At 31.2% G+C, this 16,281-nt stretch overlaps 1 protein-coding gene across 1 annotated transcript in view; it reads left to right on the top strand.

The window, feature by feature from the left end:
• TTN (titin) overlaps window positions 1-16,281 on the top strand; it is a 244,075-nt gene that overhangs the window by 117,714 nt on the left and 110,080 nt on the right. The window contains exons 131-180 of the mRNA XM_063429784.1: window positions 270-815; window positions 1,098-1,172; window positions 1,279-1,362; window positions 1,516-1,638; window positions 1,825-1,911; window positions 2,085-2,171; window positions 2,353-2,421; window positions 3,099-3,179; window positions 4,491-4,574; window positions 4,902-4,985; window positions 5,071-5,142; window positions 5,512-5,589; window positions 5,777-5,842; window positions 6,265-6,348; window positions 6,507-6,587; window positions 6,856-6,930; window positions 7,729-7,806; window positions 8,261-8,329; window positions 8,426-8,485; window positions 8,743-8,805; window positions 9,050-9,133; window positions 9,228-9,335; window positions 9,825-9,923; window positions 10,036-10,119; window positions 10,240-10,323; window positions 10,444-10,527; window positions 10,614-10,694; window positions 10,788-10,856; window positions 11,144-11,230; window positions 12,244-12,318; window positions 12,412-12,480; window positions 12,566-12,646; window positions 12,734-12,817; window positions 12,909-12,992; window positions 13,265-13,348; window positions 13,451-13,531; window positions 13,626-13,709; window positions 13,800-13,865; window positions 13,968-14,033; window positions 14,134-14,208; window positions 14,289-14,369; window positions 14,560-14,643; window positions 14,739-14,822; window positions 14,932-15,009; window positions 15,103-15,186; window positions 15,287-15,370; window positions 15,452-15,529; window positions 15,612-15,692; window positions 15,775-15,840; window positions 15,932-16,084. Coding sequence (XP_063285854.1) covers window positions 270-815; window positions 1,098-1,172; window positions 1,279-1,362; window positions 1,516-1,638; window positions 1,825-1,911; window positions 2,085-2,171; window positions 2,353-2,421; window positions 3,099-3,179; window positions 4,491-4,574; window positions 4,902-4,985; window positions 5,071-5,142; window positions 5,512-5,589; window positions 5,777-5,842; window positions 6,265-6,348; window positions 6,507-6,587; window positions 6,856-6,930; window positions 7,729-7,806; window positions 8,261-8,329; window positions 8,426-8,485; window positions 8,743-8,805; window positions 9,050-9,133; window positions 9,228-9,335; window positions 9,825-9,923; window positions 10,036-10,119; window positions 10,240-10,323; window positions 10,444-10,527; window positions 10,614-10,694; window positions 10,788-10,856; window positions 11,144-11,230; window positions 12,244-12,318; window positions 12,412-12,480; window positions 12,566-12,646; window positions 12,734-12,817; window positions 12,909-12,992; window positions 13,265-13,348; window positions 13,451-13,531; window positions 13,626-13,709; window positions 13,800-13,865; window positions 13,968-14,033; window positions 14,134-14,208; window positions 14,289-14,369; window positions 14,560-14,643; window positions 14,739-14,822; window positions 14,932-15,009; window positions 15,103-15,186; window positions 15,287-15,370; window positions 15,452-15,529; window positions 15,612-15,692; window positions 15,775-15,840; window positions 15,932-16,084 — 4,548 coding nt within the window. The remainder of the gene's footprint in view (window positions 1-269; window positions 816-1,097; window positions 1,173-1,278; window positions 1,363-1,515; window positions 1,639-1,824; window positions 1,912-2,084; window positions 2,172-2,352; window positions 2,422-3,098; window positions 3,180-4,490; window positions 4,575-4,901; window positions 4,986-5,070; window positions 5,143-5,511; window positions 5,590-5,776; window positions 5,843-6,264; window positions 6,349-6,506; window positions 6,588-6,855; window positions 6,931-7,728; window positions 7,807-8,260; window positions 8,330-8,425; window positions 8,486-8,742; window positions 8,806-9,049; window positions 9,134-9,227; window positions 9,336-9,824; window positions 9,924-10,035; window positions 10,120-10,239; window positions 10,324-10,443; window positions 10,528-10,613; window positions 10,695-10,787; window positions 10,857-11,143; window positions 11,231-12,243; window positions 12,319-12,411; window positions 12,481-12,565; window positions 12,647-12,733; window positions 12,818-12,908; window positions 12,993-13,264; window positions 13,349-13,450; window positions 13,532-13,625; window positions 13,710-13,799; window positions 13,866-13,967; window positions 14,034-14,133; window positions 14,209-14,288; window positions 14,370-14,559; window positions 14,644-14,738; window positions 14,823-14,931; window positions 15,010-15,102; window positions 15,187-15,286; window positions 15,371-15,451; window positions 15,530-15,611; window positions 15,693-15,774; window positions 15,841-15,931; window positions 16,085-16,281) is intronic.

The raw sequence follows: 16,281 nt of genomic DNA, 5'->3' as shown, positions 1-16,281 counted from the left end.
GGGGGGGATGATTTTAAAATGTTATCCAAAACTATGAAATCATTTGAAAAGCTTATTCGACAATATTAAATAGAGGCCCTGTCAGTTCACCAGCAATTTGTACCTTTAAAAAAATCTATATTTTTATTAACTTCTAAATAAATTCCTCAAGTATATTACAATTAATCAGATTTTTGTTTAATTTGTGATAAAAAATATCATACAATAAACCTTAAAATAATTCTGAGTTTGAAAATCAGTTGTATTGATTCTAAAATATGTTTTTAAAGTGTCAGTTGTGACCAGAAAGATAAAAGAAACCAAAATAATTGATGAGAAAGGTGAAGAGGAACCAGACCAAATAATTGAACAGCCAGCCTATAGAGAAAAAGAAGTGTATGAAAAAGTATACAGAAAGAGAGAGGCTGTAGTAAAAGAACAAATCCTTCAGCAACGAGAAGAAACCTATGAAGAAGAAGTTATAGGAGCAGAAGAAGAGGTTTATGAGGAAGAGCCTCCAGAAGAAGAAGAAGCATATGAAGAATATGCTTATGAAGAACAAGTACATGTTTCTGAAGAGGTTTATGAAGAGGTCCCAGAAGAGGTTTATGAAGAAGAACCTCCTGAAGAATTCTATGAAGTGGAACAAGCTGCTGAAGATGTCTATGAAGTGGAAGAAGCATACGAAGAACACATTTATAAAGCCAGAGAAGAAACATATGAAGAAGAACATATTTATGAAGCAGAAGAAGAAATTTATGAGGAGCCTGAAGCTGAAATCTCAGCAGAAAAGAAAAGATTCTATCAAGAAGTAGAAGTGGTTTATGAAGAAAAAGGTACAAGCCTCTACCTCATTCTGTGTCTTCCATAGTCACCCTCTTTGTCTTCATGTCACCGAAATGTTATTAACTGCAAAACACTAAACTTAATTGTTACCTATAATTTTCTTTAACATAACTTCAGTAACAAATTCATAGATTTTATTTATTTATTTATTTATTTATTTTTATAAATCATTTTAAAAAAATAATTAAAACAAACCCCCTCTATTTAAACAAATGTTGCAAAGTGAATTCACAAGCACACTAAAATTAGTCTTGTTATTAATGTTTTTAAAGCACCAGAGAAGCCTGTTGCTGTTGTCCTTGAAAGGAAAGTAGCAATTACTAAAAAGGAGGTTCCACCTCCTAAAGGTACTCCATTTTCTTGTTTTGTGTCTAACGCTCTGTATGTTATGGTCTCCTGTGTTTGTCTGTTAGCCTCTATCGTGTTCTTAAAATGCACATCTTATTTTTAAAGAGCCAGAAAAGCCTAAAAGGGTGACCCCTGAACCAAAAATACCAACAGTTGTTCCAAAGAAAGAAAAAGTTCTTCTTGAGAAAGGTATTTCATTAGATAGGTGAAATTACAACTAGCAATATGGCTGTACACGTGTTTATCAAAGTAACCATCTTCTTTTTATTGTTCTGTGTGATATTATGTCCTAATGTTGTTAGCTGTCAAACAAATGCAATATATAATCTATTTAATAACCAGAACCAGAAAAACCTGTTCCAGAAGAAAAAATACCAGTTGCTGTTCCTAAAAAAGTAGAAGTGCCTAAAAAAGTAGAAGCTCCGAAAAAAGTAGAAGTTCCTAAAAAAGTTATACCAGTTAAAGGTACATGGCATTATTTAAAAAAAAAGTCACCATATTTTTGGATATTCATCATATTACTATTACTAATCAAGTACTGATTTATAATCAAGTACTGCTACATTTAGTGTAATTTCATGTAATAGTATTCACAGTTCTCAAACAAATACAATAAATATATATATAAATATATATCTCTTTGACAACCAGAACCAGAAAAACCTGTTCCAGAGGAAAAAGTACCCATTGCTGTTCCTAAAAAAGTAGAAGTTCCTAAAAAAATCCTACCAGCTAAAGGTACATGAAAGTATTAAAAAATAAATAGTCACCATATTTATGGAATCTCAGTGCCATATTTTACCAATCAAGTACTGTTTTATAATCAAGTACTGCTACATATAATGTAATTTCATGTATTAGTATATACAGTTGTCAAACCAATACAATATATATATCTTGTTGACAACCAGAACCAGAAAAACCTGTCCCAGAGGAAAAAGTTCCCATCGCTGTTCCTAAAAAAGTAGAAGTTCCTAAAAAGATCTTACCAATTAAAGGTAAATATATAAAATAAAAAAGGCATATATCATTAAAATATATAATTATAATATATAATCTTTTTTGATGTTTAATCCAATATATTACTAACAAGTAATGTTTTATAGGTGCCCTACTTATGGTATGATTATATGTGATAGTAATAAATAGTTAATAACCAGATATCATTTTAATAACCAGAACCAGAAAAACCTGTTCCGGAGGAAAAAGTACCCATTGCCATTCCTAAAAAAGTTCCACCAGCTAAAGGTACTTGATATCACTGAAAAGTCTGGTGTCCATTTATTTGGATGTTTAGTTTAATATATTACTAATCAAGTACTGCTCTATAGCAGACATATTAAATTCATCTTCCATGCAATGACAAAATGGGGTATTCCATGCCTCTCATTTAACCCAAATTCCCATGTACAGCTTTTTCACTTATAACATATTCTTGATTATAGATTGCATATAGGGGAGTCAATTTTACTAGGGCATTTTGTTGTCTTGTCTTTTACGTGATTTATATATGTATACATATATTAAATATAAGTCTTAAGTAAACTAACCTCTTCAGCCCAAAAAGCCTGTTCTAAAAGGGGAGACATTAACTATCTTTAAGAAAGAAGAAACTGTACATGTTGAGGGTATATAAACCCTTCACTTCAATAGAATCTTGCATAATCTTTTGTTGTTATTTCTTTATGACTAATATCTTCATCTTCATTGGTGTGTTGTTGTTGCTTGTTTTTATGTTGTTTTGTTTATAAACTCTTTAGGCAACAATGCCTTCATCTTCATCACTAATAAAATCATCTTTTCAGAATGACCAAATAATTCAATCTTTACTTTAATGTTTGTGCCACTTACATGTTGTCTCATTTTCATGGATCTTGGGTTCTGTGTAGCATCTGATATAGCTGAAAATTGCCATATCTTTTAAGTTTCCAAGGTCATTGAGAAAACCGTTCCAGAAGAGAAAGTACGAGAGGAGCCACCAAGAAGGGATATACCAGATGCTAAAGGTATATAGCACACATTATTACAACCAAATTATTATAACCCATCTATCTTTATAGATTATCTTTTTTCACTGTTGGTACTGTTTTATGTTGTCTACATGCCATCTGGTTTTAATGGACTAGAGTAAGCTGAGTTAAAGTCATGTGTTATTATGATTTTTCCTTAAAGTAGTGTAAGTCACTTACCTCTTAATCAGCAGTGAGGCCATCTCCACACTGCAGCTTTGCTCTATCCCTGGGAGATCACTAGTGATGATCTATCTCCCAGTCAATCCAGTGTCCCTTCAAGAATTTAGAATCCTTGCATTTTAAATTAATGTAACACAAATTAATCTATTATGGTGACACTTTGCCATTTAGTCCATCCTGAACAACCACCTCAAATTAAATATTTACATTGATTATCATATATGTTAAATAAAATGGTTCATACATACAATTATTTTTCACACTTAGCCTTAGTCCTATCTTACTTCTCAGTAAATACTTAATCTAATTTTAAAAATGTAGGAGTATTGAACTGATAGCAGTGAATTGAATGTTTAGCAGTATGTTTACCCATAGTTTTTTGTTTGTTTGTTTGTACCAGTGATCTTGGGATTGTTGTGGGTGTCTTGTTTCTAATACATAGGTTATTTTTTTTTAATTAAAAAGATAGATTTTCACTCAAGTAATGAGTTGAATTCACAAATGAAACAGAATCTGTCAGTCAACATTTTACCATTTGAAGAGGAGTAAAAGAAAGATTATACTCTAGTTCCTATAGCACTATATACACAAAAATAAGGCAAACATTTATTTTATAAATGTATCTTTCCATTAAGTTGATAATATATTAGAAAATATGTAATTTGATGGAGAAGGCAATGCACATCTTTTTTGTACACATGGCTTCTCTGCTCATTTTCTAGCAAAAAATAGAATTAACATATCTAGCATTATCTTGTATAAGATTTTAGGCTTTTAGCTAAAAGAAATAATATTATTTTAATAAGTCAGAATATGTAATATTTATACTTAAGTGCATAATTGTTGTTATTATTATTATTATTTATATAGTGCCAACATCTACAACCATAGAATGGGAATAATTGACAACCAGTGGTTGTCCTGCAAAATATTAACAGCGACAAGAAGTTAAGAAAGTCTGGGTCAAAAAAAGCTTACAATCTATTAATTTATTTTTGTATTTTTGTATGTAGTTGAATGTAGTTTTGTAATTGTGCTGTCAGATGTATGTTCTTCTTTCTGAAAATATGTGCACTTACTTTAAAAAAAATCTTAACAATCAACCAAAAATAATATATTTTTAAGTGCCAGAGAAGCCAAAGAAACCTGAACCAGAAGAAAAAGTACCAACTCCTTTTATCAAGAAAGAGGAGGCTCCACCAGCCAAAGGTAGATAAACATCCTTTCAATATTGTATCTTTGTATTTGGGCTAATTACTATATTTTACTAACCATCTTACAAATATATAGCTTGCTTAGGTTCCAATAAATATATTGGTAAGCATTATACCCACACTATAGCCAGATAAATTAAGGCATATATCTTGTTTGTAGCATCTGCTTAGATGCAAGGTCTACAGTATAATATATATCTATGTCCTTATAGGATATTATCAGTACATAATCTATTACACAACTACTTATGATATTTAACATTTGAAATATATTATCTGCTTTTGAAGTACCCTAAAACAAAATCATATTATATATTTAAAGTGCCACAGGTACAAAAGCGAGTAGCACCTGACGAAAAAGTTACCATTACTGTACCTAAGAAAGAAGAAGTCCCATCTCCCAAAGGTATAACTCACTCACCTTTTGAAACCTAACGAAAACATTGTTCACTCTACAAATAGCTAAAATGATGTATATCTTATTCTTTAAGTGCCTGAAATTCCCAAGAAAGTTGTTCCCGAGGAACACATAATTCCTAAAAAGGAAGTCCAATACCCCAAAGGTAGAATATTCTTTAGTTGTATATTTAAATGTCTTACGTTCAATCATCTTGTTTCTTTACATTTGTTACATTTCTCATGTCAACTTATTTTGTAACGGTGTGTGTCTTTATGTTGATATAATTAATATTCGCAAGTATCATTTTACGAAGACTATATTTACTTTACACTACTCTTAAGATTTACTTTGCCAAAACGTCAATAATCAACAGAAAGCAAAAGTTCTTTTAGATCTCTAGTGAACGATATCTTTACAGAACATTCTTTTGATGTGATACTACTTGTTGTTGTATGTTTGGATGTCATGTACACATGTTGCATCAGCTGAGCTGGCAACAATGTTCTTATAAATAAATATGATGTTTTTAAAGTTCCTGAAGTGGCCAAAAAAGTAGAGGAGAAAGTACCAATCCCACCTACTAAGAAAGAAGAAGCCCCACCAGCCAAAGGTATATTGATGCTCTTCTTTCAAGCTATAAAAATCACACCCTTGTCCTGTGTGTATTGTTTATGTTGTCGTGTGTGTTGAACATCAAAATATGTACAAGATTTTTTACTGTGCATCTGTCTTTTATACTAATACATTTATTATATATATAATTTCAAAAACAAACATAAAATCCTATATCTTTAAAGTGATAGAGAAACGTAAAAAAGTTCCCACAGAGCCTAAAGTTGCAGAGGAAGCTCCATCTTTTAAAGGTACATTGAATATTTCCTTGAAGTGCTATATTCATATACCATTATACTCATTCTCAAATAAAGCAACATACTATAATGCTTTGTAAATTGTAATAATCACAACATTGTATTATTAAACATAAAGAAGAAACCATTTCACATTCCAAAATCCACAGTTGATTTATGTGTGTGTGTGTGTGTGTGTGTGTGTGTGGTGGGGGAGGGGGTTATTTTAGTATTTTATCTGACTGGAAGTGTTGGTGTTCATTATATAACATAAATGTATGTAATGTTTTTTTCTAACAGCCTCTTCAAGTCCTTTTGTTTTTTTTATTAGTAATAAGTTGTCTGTGTATTGATTTGAGTGTATAGTGTTCTTGATCTCTTTATTGTATGTATAGTAGTTCTTAAAAGGACTAAGCATAAAATATGTGTTTTTAAAGTGCCAGAACTGAAAAAGAGGCCTGTACCTGAAGAAAAGGTGCCTGTACCTACTCCTAAAAAAGAAGAGGTACCGCCTGCCAAAGGTATATCCATAAATACTCATATTTACAAAACGAGTAAAAAAAAAAAAACTTAGGTCACACATAATGTCTATGTTGTGTCTCTTTATGTTTAATGTGTTTTTTATCTTTGTGTAACTACTCTTTCCAAAACTCTTATAATGTCTTAAACATTTTTAAAGTGCCTGAACGTAAGCGGTTTGTCCCAGAGGAGAAAGAACCAATAGTTGCTCCTAAAAAGGCGGAAGAACCTCCGTCGAAAGGTATAACAATTCTGTAAAATGTCTGTTGTGTTATGTCAAATGTTATTGTTCTTTCTTTGTATCTTTTCTCTTCTTCGCTTCAGTTATGTCTATGCAATTTCATTATTTATGTAGTGTTTGTTCATTTATGTCCTCCATCCAAAAAGGCTAAGTGTTCTACAGTGGTTTGTTTGTTTATTTGTTGTCATGGTCTTTTGTTCTTTGTGTCATCTTATTATTCTTGGTTGTTATTGGATGTAACATTAAATGAGTCTGATGTTCTTTAAAGTGCCTGAAGTGCCAAAGAAAATTACTCCAGAAGAAAAAGTTTCAAAGCTTGTTCCAGAAGCTCCACCCGCCAAAGGTATATATGTTTAATCTTCCAAAGATTCTTAAAGTCATATGTTTAATCTGGAATGTCCTAAGCTTGTTTAAAAAAAAATGTAATCCACTACAAACTATTGAGTTTTCTGTCTCTCTGCTTCGATCAGGCTTATGTTAAAACTGCTGATTGAATAGGTGTTCAGGCTAAGGGCCTGAGGGAGAAATCACATTTATTATACAGGTTCAGCATTTACATTTATTATACAGGACGAAAAAACATGACAGGAACAAGGTTGGGTATCACTCAGGCAACATGAACCTCCATTCATGATGATTCATAAAGGAAGTCAGTTAGGAAAATAAGAGTTCCGAAATAAACATTAAGAAACACATATGGAGAATAGTATAGAGCGAACGTAACCAACAAAACCTAAGCAAAGAATACAAAAAACTTTGTAAATTGCATAGGGAATGGCAGCGTCATATAGTATGATGTATTAGGTGCTAGTAAATAATATATGATAGCATCATAGTAAACACTTGTAAAATAGTTTTTTTTTGCTGTTTTTTTTTAAATTAAATTATTAATTTATTCCAATGAGCAGTGGGAAATGGCTTAACAATTCCAGATTAAATATTTGCTTTCTGTCTTTAAAACTATTATGTGTTGAATGTTGCATTGTACTTTGTGTCACAAGTACTATATCAGAAAGATGAAACTATTCTGAGTTACTGTACACGTCTTATCAAAATTTTTCATTTCATAAAAATATCACCTCTCTTAATGATATAAAAATTGGAATGTGAACATTTCTAAATGGGAATAATATCTTTTAAGTGCCAGAAAAATTGAAGGAGCCAGAAGCTGAACAACCTGTTGATTTGCCTAAAGCAAAAGTGATTCCAATTGTAAAAGGTATAAGCCCACAGAATCTTTAATCTCTTCTTTTACTAACATCTTTGAAAGTCAGTCATGCCTTGTCTATGTGTTATGTCTGTTATTTAAATTACAATATTCGTGATTGATTCTTCTTTTTAAATAACAAAGTGCCACAACATCCCATATTATTCCATTAATGTCTCAATAATCTCTGTGTTTGCGTTTTAATCTGGCATACATTTCACCTAAAAAAAAAAATAATTCTAGTCTTAGTATGTTTTATATTTTTGTTAGGTAGTTTTGGCTAATGAAACATTTAAACTGAACAACTAAGCAAACTTTAAATATAAAACATGCTGTTGAACTATTTGTTCAACTTAATGCCTTACAAATGGTATATTTCGCACCCATAACAGTGAGTCGGTTGTAATTTTAATATCCCATAGAAGTTACAAAACGCTAAAATATGCAAAATATTTTTACATGATAGAACCCCCTAAGGTGACAATTCCTGAAGAAAAGGCTCCAGTTATAATCAGGAAAACAAAACCTGTAGAAGGTATACATTCCATTCTTATTGTCTCTGTCTTGTCTACATGTTGTTCTGTGTGCAAGCAGAAAATGTTAATATCACTAATATCTTTAAAAAAAACAGTGCCTGAAGAAAAAGTACCTACCAGGACCACTAGAAAAGAAGTTGTACCGCCTGTCAAAGGTACAACAAATATTTTCATTTACTGTCCCAATGTCTATGTGATGTTTGTAGTAAAAAGCTATATATGGTAAATAACAGGCTAACCTAAGTCTATCTTTCATATATTATACTGTATCCCATATATAATTTCTGAAAATGATAGTGTTTACTTTCTTATCGCTGCTAGGACATTATAGGTTGGCCATTGTCCATAATATAGTGCATATCTACTTGTAGTAAAGATTTTGGGTACTTAAGTTTTTATAATATCTTTAAAGTGCCTGCAACTGTGCCAAAACAGAAAATACCCACCTTGAAAGAAGTGGAAGCACCTCCTAAAGGTATTAAATCTTTTCATACTTATATCGCCATGTGTATTGTATATTATTTAATACACAGTAATTTAGGCATATGTAAAACTAGTCAGATTCTATAACCTGAAATTTAAGAAATTGATTTTATTAACTTAAGTAATAGAGTGGGACTCTCAACATTTTATTTTCGTGTAGCCCATCTGCCTATAGCAAGTTAAGCATTGGCACTCCTTGCTTCAAGTATTATTAATACTGCTTTTCTTTTCCTAAGTTCCTGAAGTATCTAAGAGGATTGTCCCTAAAGATAGAGAACCCACACCTATTGCGCATAAAGAAATTGTTTCACATTTTGAAGGTATTTTAGCTAGAGACAAAAAATAGCACAGTTTTGTATAATGTGAATTAAATATTAGGTATTAGTTAACATTTTCAATTAAAATGTTTTCAAGTGGCCGAGGTTCTTGAGGAAGTGGTAGAAGAGAAAGCACCTGTCTTAATTCCTAGAAAGGAAGTAACTACAGCTTATGAAGCTTATGAAGCTTATGAAGCTTATGAAGGTATTTGTTAATCTTTAATTATTTAGTCATCCATAGCAGAGACATTTAGGAAATCTAATAAAATAAACACATTACACTGTGCTAGTAAATTAATTAGATTTTTTTTAATCTCTTAAGGACACAGCATCAGAAAAAATGCAATTATGATAGAAAATTTCCGTCATGCGTCCTTAAGGGTTTAATGTGTTGGCATTGTCAGATCACAATATGCAAATTAAATATTACAGTGACGAATGATTAATTGCTTTCACAATGTATAGATTTTTTTGTCTTCTAGATTATATATTAATACGTTTTAATACTAGAACCATTCCTTTAAGTAATAATTTATCATCTGCACTTTTACTAATAACAATCTGGCTGACTGTAATGTATTATGGGTCTATTAGCAATTTTAGAGAATGAACGAGTCAGTCATTTGTTCTTTGTGTTTTTGTTTTTCATGTTATGTTATTACCTATATCTTAAGCAAAACTAATATCTTTTAAGTGACTGAAGAGATTGAATTTGTGCAAGAAAAGGAGTTGCCTCTTCCTCCCCCTCCTCCTCCTCTTCCTGTCGAAAAGAAACATGTTGCAGCAAAGAAAGGTACATCCCTGTTCTTGCTCGGTGGTGACATTAGTAAATGTGTCTGTGTTGTGTCTTTCTACTTTTGCTCCACTGACGCACTAAGTTTCGAAATTTACTAATATCTTTAAAGCACCTGAGAAACCTCAAGAAGCAGTTGAGGAAAGAAAAACTCAACGTTTTGTGACTAAAAAAGAAGCTGCACCATCAGCTCCAGGTAGAACACCTCTTTTTACTCGTCAGATATTTAGCAATGTGAACATCTTATCAGTTTTTGTTTTTTTACATTTTATTTTGAGCATTCACTAATATAAACATTTTACTAATATCTTTTAAGTTCCTGTGACACCACCAAAACCTACCCCGGAAGAAAAAATCATAATCATAACTCCAAAACAAAAAGCAGTCCCACCTCCCAAAGGTATAAAAAAACATTTAAACATTAGCAATCAACTAGTTTAGTTTATTATTTTTGCAACTATAGAAGTAGTAGAGGATTGAAAAAAGTAAAAATACTAAACCACAATTAATTTCTTTAAAGTAGTGGAAGTGTCAAAGAAAATAGCAAAGGATGAAAAACTGCCAATTATGGCTCTCGGAAAAGAAATACCTCATCCCAAGAAAGGTACACCATCACAAATAATTCCTTTACTAGTTAGGAAAACATTTTTACTGGTGAGAAATACAAAAAAAAATGTGTATCTCTTTAAGCAATGGACGACGCATCTAGACTTGCTCCAGAAGAAATTCTGACATTTGCACCATTTACCAAAGACACCTTTACTACAAAAGGTATATTATTTGCAATTTATTGTAACTTAGTAGTCATTGAATAACCAACTCTAATTAACATTTAAATCAAAACTAATATCTTTAAACTAATAGACGTTCGCGAAAGAGAAGAGAAAGTACAGAAAACAAGATTCAAAAAAGAAGAAGTACATGAAGTGGAAGGTATCGCATCATCTCAAGATTGTTTACTTTTTTTGTTTTTTTATAGAGTACTAACTAACCCATAGTGTATACTAAACTCTTTTAGAAACATTCCATAGAGAAGGAAATACTAAAAAGTCTGTGGGAAAAGTATTATTCTCTGTTAGAAGTAGAAGTTAGAAGTAATTTCCATATTTTATGTTTGTATATGTAGTGTTTTTTATTTCATTGTCATATTTCATAATAAGTACATAATAGAACTTGAATAAGTAAGCACGTTTTTAGATAATAAATCATCTTTTTTTAAGTTTCTGTGGAAATTCCCAAGAAACCTACCCCAGAAGAGACAATACTTATTGTAGAGCAAAAAAGAAAACCATCACCTACCATGAAAGGTATATTTTCTATTTTTTAAAAAGTCCCTATAATAAACATAAACTATGAAACTATTCCCTAGATAAAATATGACCTTATTAAAGATATATAAAAGTAATCAACAAAATGACAACTCAAGCCTCAACTTAAAGGAACACTGTATGCACCCAGACTACATCAGCTAATTAAAGTGGTCTGGGTGCCAACTTCCATCACCCTTAACCCTGCAAGCGAAATTAATGCCGTTTTTATAAACCTCCAGGATTCTACAGTGCCACGAAAATGGGTTTGTTTTACTGGCACTAGAGAATCCCTTTAATATTTGTAAAAAAGCTTTCAATTGATTTAGCTTTAGGGGATAAACTTTGAAATGTTTTAATATTTTGATAAATATTTAAATATTTTGATATTTTTACATATTCAAATATATTTAATATATAATATATTTTTGATATTTTAATATTTAAAAAAATATTTTAAATGCTTATCCAAAATTATTAAATGTGTAAACAATTATAGCTTTAATTAGGAGGCATGGAAACTGCCCCCCCCCCCCCACATTTTTATGGTAAATGTGATAACAGAAGTATGTTTAAACTAATTTTCCTTCTATGGCAGCTTAGAAAACTGCCTAGGAAAGGGGAAAAACTTTATTTTAGATTATTTTAAATTTACTGTAATGTAATGTATAGAACTATGTCAGCCCCATGTATACAGAAGGTTTGGGATTCTCTTTACTCCCTGTGTATGCAAAGGGATGTAAGCAAAGGAAATAAAAAGTCATAATCACAAATTGATCGATAATTTATCTGGTTGACTGAACCAGAAATGAAGATGAGTAAATCATACAGCATTTGGTATCTTACTAAACTTGCATTTGTTTAACTTTTTGGTCAATTTTAAATTGCCCAAAAACTAAAACAGTGGTAGACATTTTTCCTCCAATAAAAGTAGTGTAAAACGTTAAAACACTCTCAATAAAATATGGTAATTGTTTTCTAAAATATAACTCTAAATTATCTTGTTTTTAAAGGGGATGAAATGACTAAGAAAGATGTTGTAGAGGAGCAGATACTTGATAGATTTGCTAAAATCAAAATTATGGAAGGTACATTAACTCTTAAATGTTTTAAAACACATGTGTACACTTCAATAAAGTCAATTTTTTTTACATTCTATTTATGTTAAATATATTTTAAAGAGCCAAAAATTCCATATGATGAAGAACAAATTCGTGTTCATGTACCTAAGAAAGAATTTATTATGGCAGGTATGTTTTTTAAATCAGCAATAAATTACATTTACATTGTTTAGTAAAAAAAAAAAAAATTAAAATATTATTTATATTTTTTAAGAAAAAGGTGAACCACAAAGACAGGTTCTAGAAGAAAAACGTGTTACCATCATTAAAAAGAAAGTAGTTCCACCTTTAAAAGGTATAAAATATTAACATTATATACATTTTTTATTTTATCTTCTGTATGTATGATAGTTTACTAAAGCAATACTAATATCTTTAAAAGCACCGGACGTTCCTGCAAGAACCACTTTAGAAGGAAAAAAACAGATGGCTGTTCACAAACATGACGTAACAGAATTTGAGGAAGGTATATTATCGTCTACATAAAAGTATTTAATTACCTTACGTAGTAAAAAAATTCAACGTGAAATGCTAATACTAAACTAATATGTTTCAAGAACTGGATGTTGCAATGGAGCCAAGCTTTGAAGAGAAACCTGGCATATCCATATTCAAAAGAGAAGATATCTACCCTGGGGAAGGTATATCAACATATATCTCTTCTTGTTGCAACCTGTTACAACATTTCATTAATTGGTAGAAAACTAATATAAAACTAATATCTTTCAATTAGTAGAGGTCCCAATGAGACCGATCCTTGAGAACCATACATTGAAGTGTCAAAAAGAGGAGTGACTGGATATGATTTATAAAATTTTAATTCTAATGTTCCTAATCTAAAATTAATCATTCAAGTAGAATATTAAACAACTGTGTTTGTTAGTTTGTATCTAATGAACTAATATCTTTCAAGTAGTGGAAGTCCCAAAAATACCAGTCCTTGAAGAAAAAGTACATACTACTTTATCCAAAAAAGATATGCCATCCACTGTGAAAGGTATACAATTACCTATGTTTGTTTGATATATGGCCATTCAGTTATACAAATTGTTATGCATTATCTGGTGATTTACTAACTTCCGTCTAATATCTTTTAAAGTTGAGGTCCAGAAGAGACCAACTCTTGAACTAGAGCAACATATTGCTGTGTCCAAAAATGAGATTATTTCCATTGAAGAAGGTATCTAACGATATGTTTGCTGTATTTTAATCAGTTATTCAAGTTAAATATTAATCACCCAATCAATACTAATACGTAACTAATATCTTTTAAGTATTGGAGGCTCCGAAGAGACCAACCCCTGAAAAGAAACCACACATCGCTGCATCCAAAAAAGATGTGACTTCCATTGTGGAAGGTATATAAGCAATTTCATAATTTTCTATTCCATTTTATATTAATAACACAGCATATTACTAAAGTCATACTAATCTATTTAATATACTAGTGGCCCCACGAGGACCAGCTCTCACTAAGAGACCAGGTAGAATTGAAGCTATTCCGCCTGTAGAAGGTATAACTTCATCTTTTTTCTTTTCGTATTGCAACCATGAGATGAATAAAACACAATATTCAAAAGAAAATCCTAATGCTTTTTTATTATATTTTAAAATAGTGGAGGTTCTCCTTCCCAAGCCAGAAATGCAGATAGATAAAAGAGATGTTATTTCCATTGAAGAAGGTATATATATATTAATAAGCTGTCCATTTAATACATAAAGTATTAAAATGCTGCACAGTACTCATTAGCCAAATAATTAATACGAATATTTTAATACTAGTTCGAAAAAAACCAACTCCGGAAAAGAAAGAGCATGTAGCTGCTTTCAAAAAAGAAGCTACTTCCCCCACAGAAGGTATATTTTGATCTTGATATTTTTCATCTAGAGATTATTACTAGTCAATTACTAATGTCAAACTAATATCTTCTAAGTAGTTGAGGTTCCAAAAGAAAGTTTACCTGAAAAGAAGCCATACATTGCAGTATCAAAACGGGAAGTTGCTACCTCAGAAGAAGGTACATCGCTGTTTTATTGGATTCATTGTGTACATGTCATTGTGCATTTGTGTAACATTATCTACACTCTGCCCAAAAGGCACTCATGTAGAAACTATATAATTTAAACATCAACCATACATTTTGTCTAAGTGGTGATTCAAAATAATTTGGTGGGCAAAATAGTAAAGCAATTGTAATATCTTTCAAGTGGTGGAAGTTCCAAAGAAGTCTTCTGCACGTGAAAAAATACCCACTGCTATCTCCAAAAAAGAAGTGACAGTTCCTGCAGAAGGTACATTAGTCTCTGATTAATTATCTATTTTTTACAAAGCCATATTAATATACTGTATTTCCAAAAATGCTAAGACAAAACTAATATCTTTAAAGTGCCAATGGTCCCCAAGAAACCAGTCCCAGTAGAGAAAATTCCCAGTGAACCACTCAAAAAGGAAGTAGCACCACATATCAAAGGTATATCCAGTTTCCTTTTCTCTTTATCGGATGTTGTAATTGTCTGTGTAGTATGTGTGTGACCTATCAGTCCTTGAGAAAGACTAAAGAACTAATATCTTAAATATAGAAGAAGAACCCAGGAAACACGCTCCCGAAGTCAAACCTTCTGCAGGTCCTAAAAGGGAAATTGTGCCACCTGTTGAAGGTACATCTACATCATGCATTTTTGTGCATGTTTATGTATCTGCCTACTAATGTTTAACTAATATCTTACATTTTTTATCTAATATCTTTCAAGTTCTAACTGTCCCAAAAAAACCAACTGCAGAGGAAAAAGTATCCATTCATGCTATTAAAAAAGAAGTAGTGCCTCCTTTAGAAGGTACATTGTTATTTGCAATTTTTATCATTTTTACATTTTCTGTTTGTATGTGAATCAAGTTCATGGCACAATTTTAACCTCAAAATAAATATCTTTAAAGAGCCTGCTGTGGTGCGCACAAAACCAACCATAGAAGATAAAATACCTACTCAAGTTCCAGAAGCTGTGGCTCCTGCAGCAAAAGGTATATTCATTTTGCAATAGTATTTTATTTTTTAAAGTTTTTAGCAAGTTTTTATTTCTTAAAACAAATTATTCGTTTTAGATGTACAAAAAAGGCTCATTTCAGATGATAAAAAAGCTATTATGCGCAAGTCAAAAGAGCAGGCTCCTTCTGCAAAAGGTAAAATAGATGCAAAACTAGCTATAAAAAAACCCTCACACAGCTTATTTCCTAAAATGTAATGATAAATATTTTTTTAAAGAGCCAAAAACACAACAGAAAATGGTCCTTGATGAGAAAACACGTGTACAAGTCTCTAGAAAAGAAATTGCCCCTTCTACAGGTAGATAAATAGAAATACAATATACAATCTCATGCTAAATGAGAATGTCAGAATTTTAACAAATCTACATTTCTATTACAAGTGATCTTTGAGAAAAAGAAGCTTATCCAGGAAGAGAAACCATATATTAAAGCCCCACCTCTGTCAGGTATATAACTATAAATTACTAATGACCAGTATAACTAAGCGTAGAGTACTTTGCCTAAATTTTAAGTTGTCCATCTATAATATTATTAAAGTGCCAAAAATACCAGCAGAAGAAATACCATTTGATGCTTCAGACACAGAAGAAGAACAAGAAGAAGAACAAGAAATAGAAGAGGTAGAAGATGAAGAATTGGAAGGCGAAATGGAAGATGAAGAATTACCAGAAGTTATGTTAGAAGCTGAAGGTATATTCTTCAAATTTGAAGAGCACATCCATTCATCTGGACATTTATGTCCTTCATCAATTCCTTATCCTGAACTTCTTATATAAGTTCAAGCTTCTTTATTAATCTCTTTGGACATCATCTTTACCCATGCCTCTGGTCTTATATAAGTTTAAGCTTCTTTATTAATCTCTTTGGACATCATCTATATCCATGCC

Source organism: Pelobates fuscus, chromosome 8 (genome assembly GCF_036172605.1).
Source record: "Pelobates fuscus isolate aPelFus1 chromosome 8, aPelFus1.pri, whole genome shotgun sequence".
Classification (NCBI taxonomy): Eukaryota; Metazoa; Chordata; class Amphibia; order Anura; family Pelobatidae; genus Pelobates; species Pelobates fuscus.
Note: the sequence above shows the minus strand (reverse complement) of the source record. Positions and strands in the feature narration are given on the sequence as shown.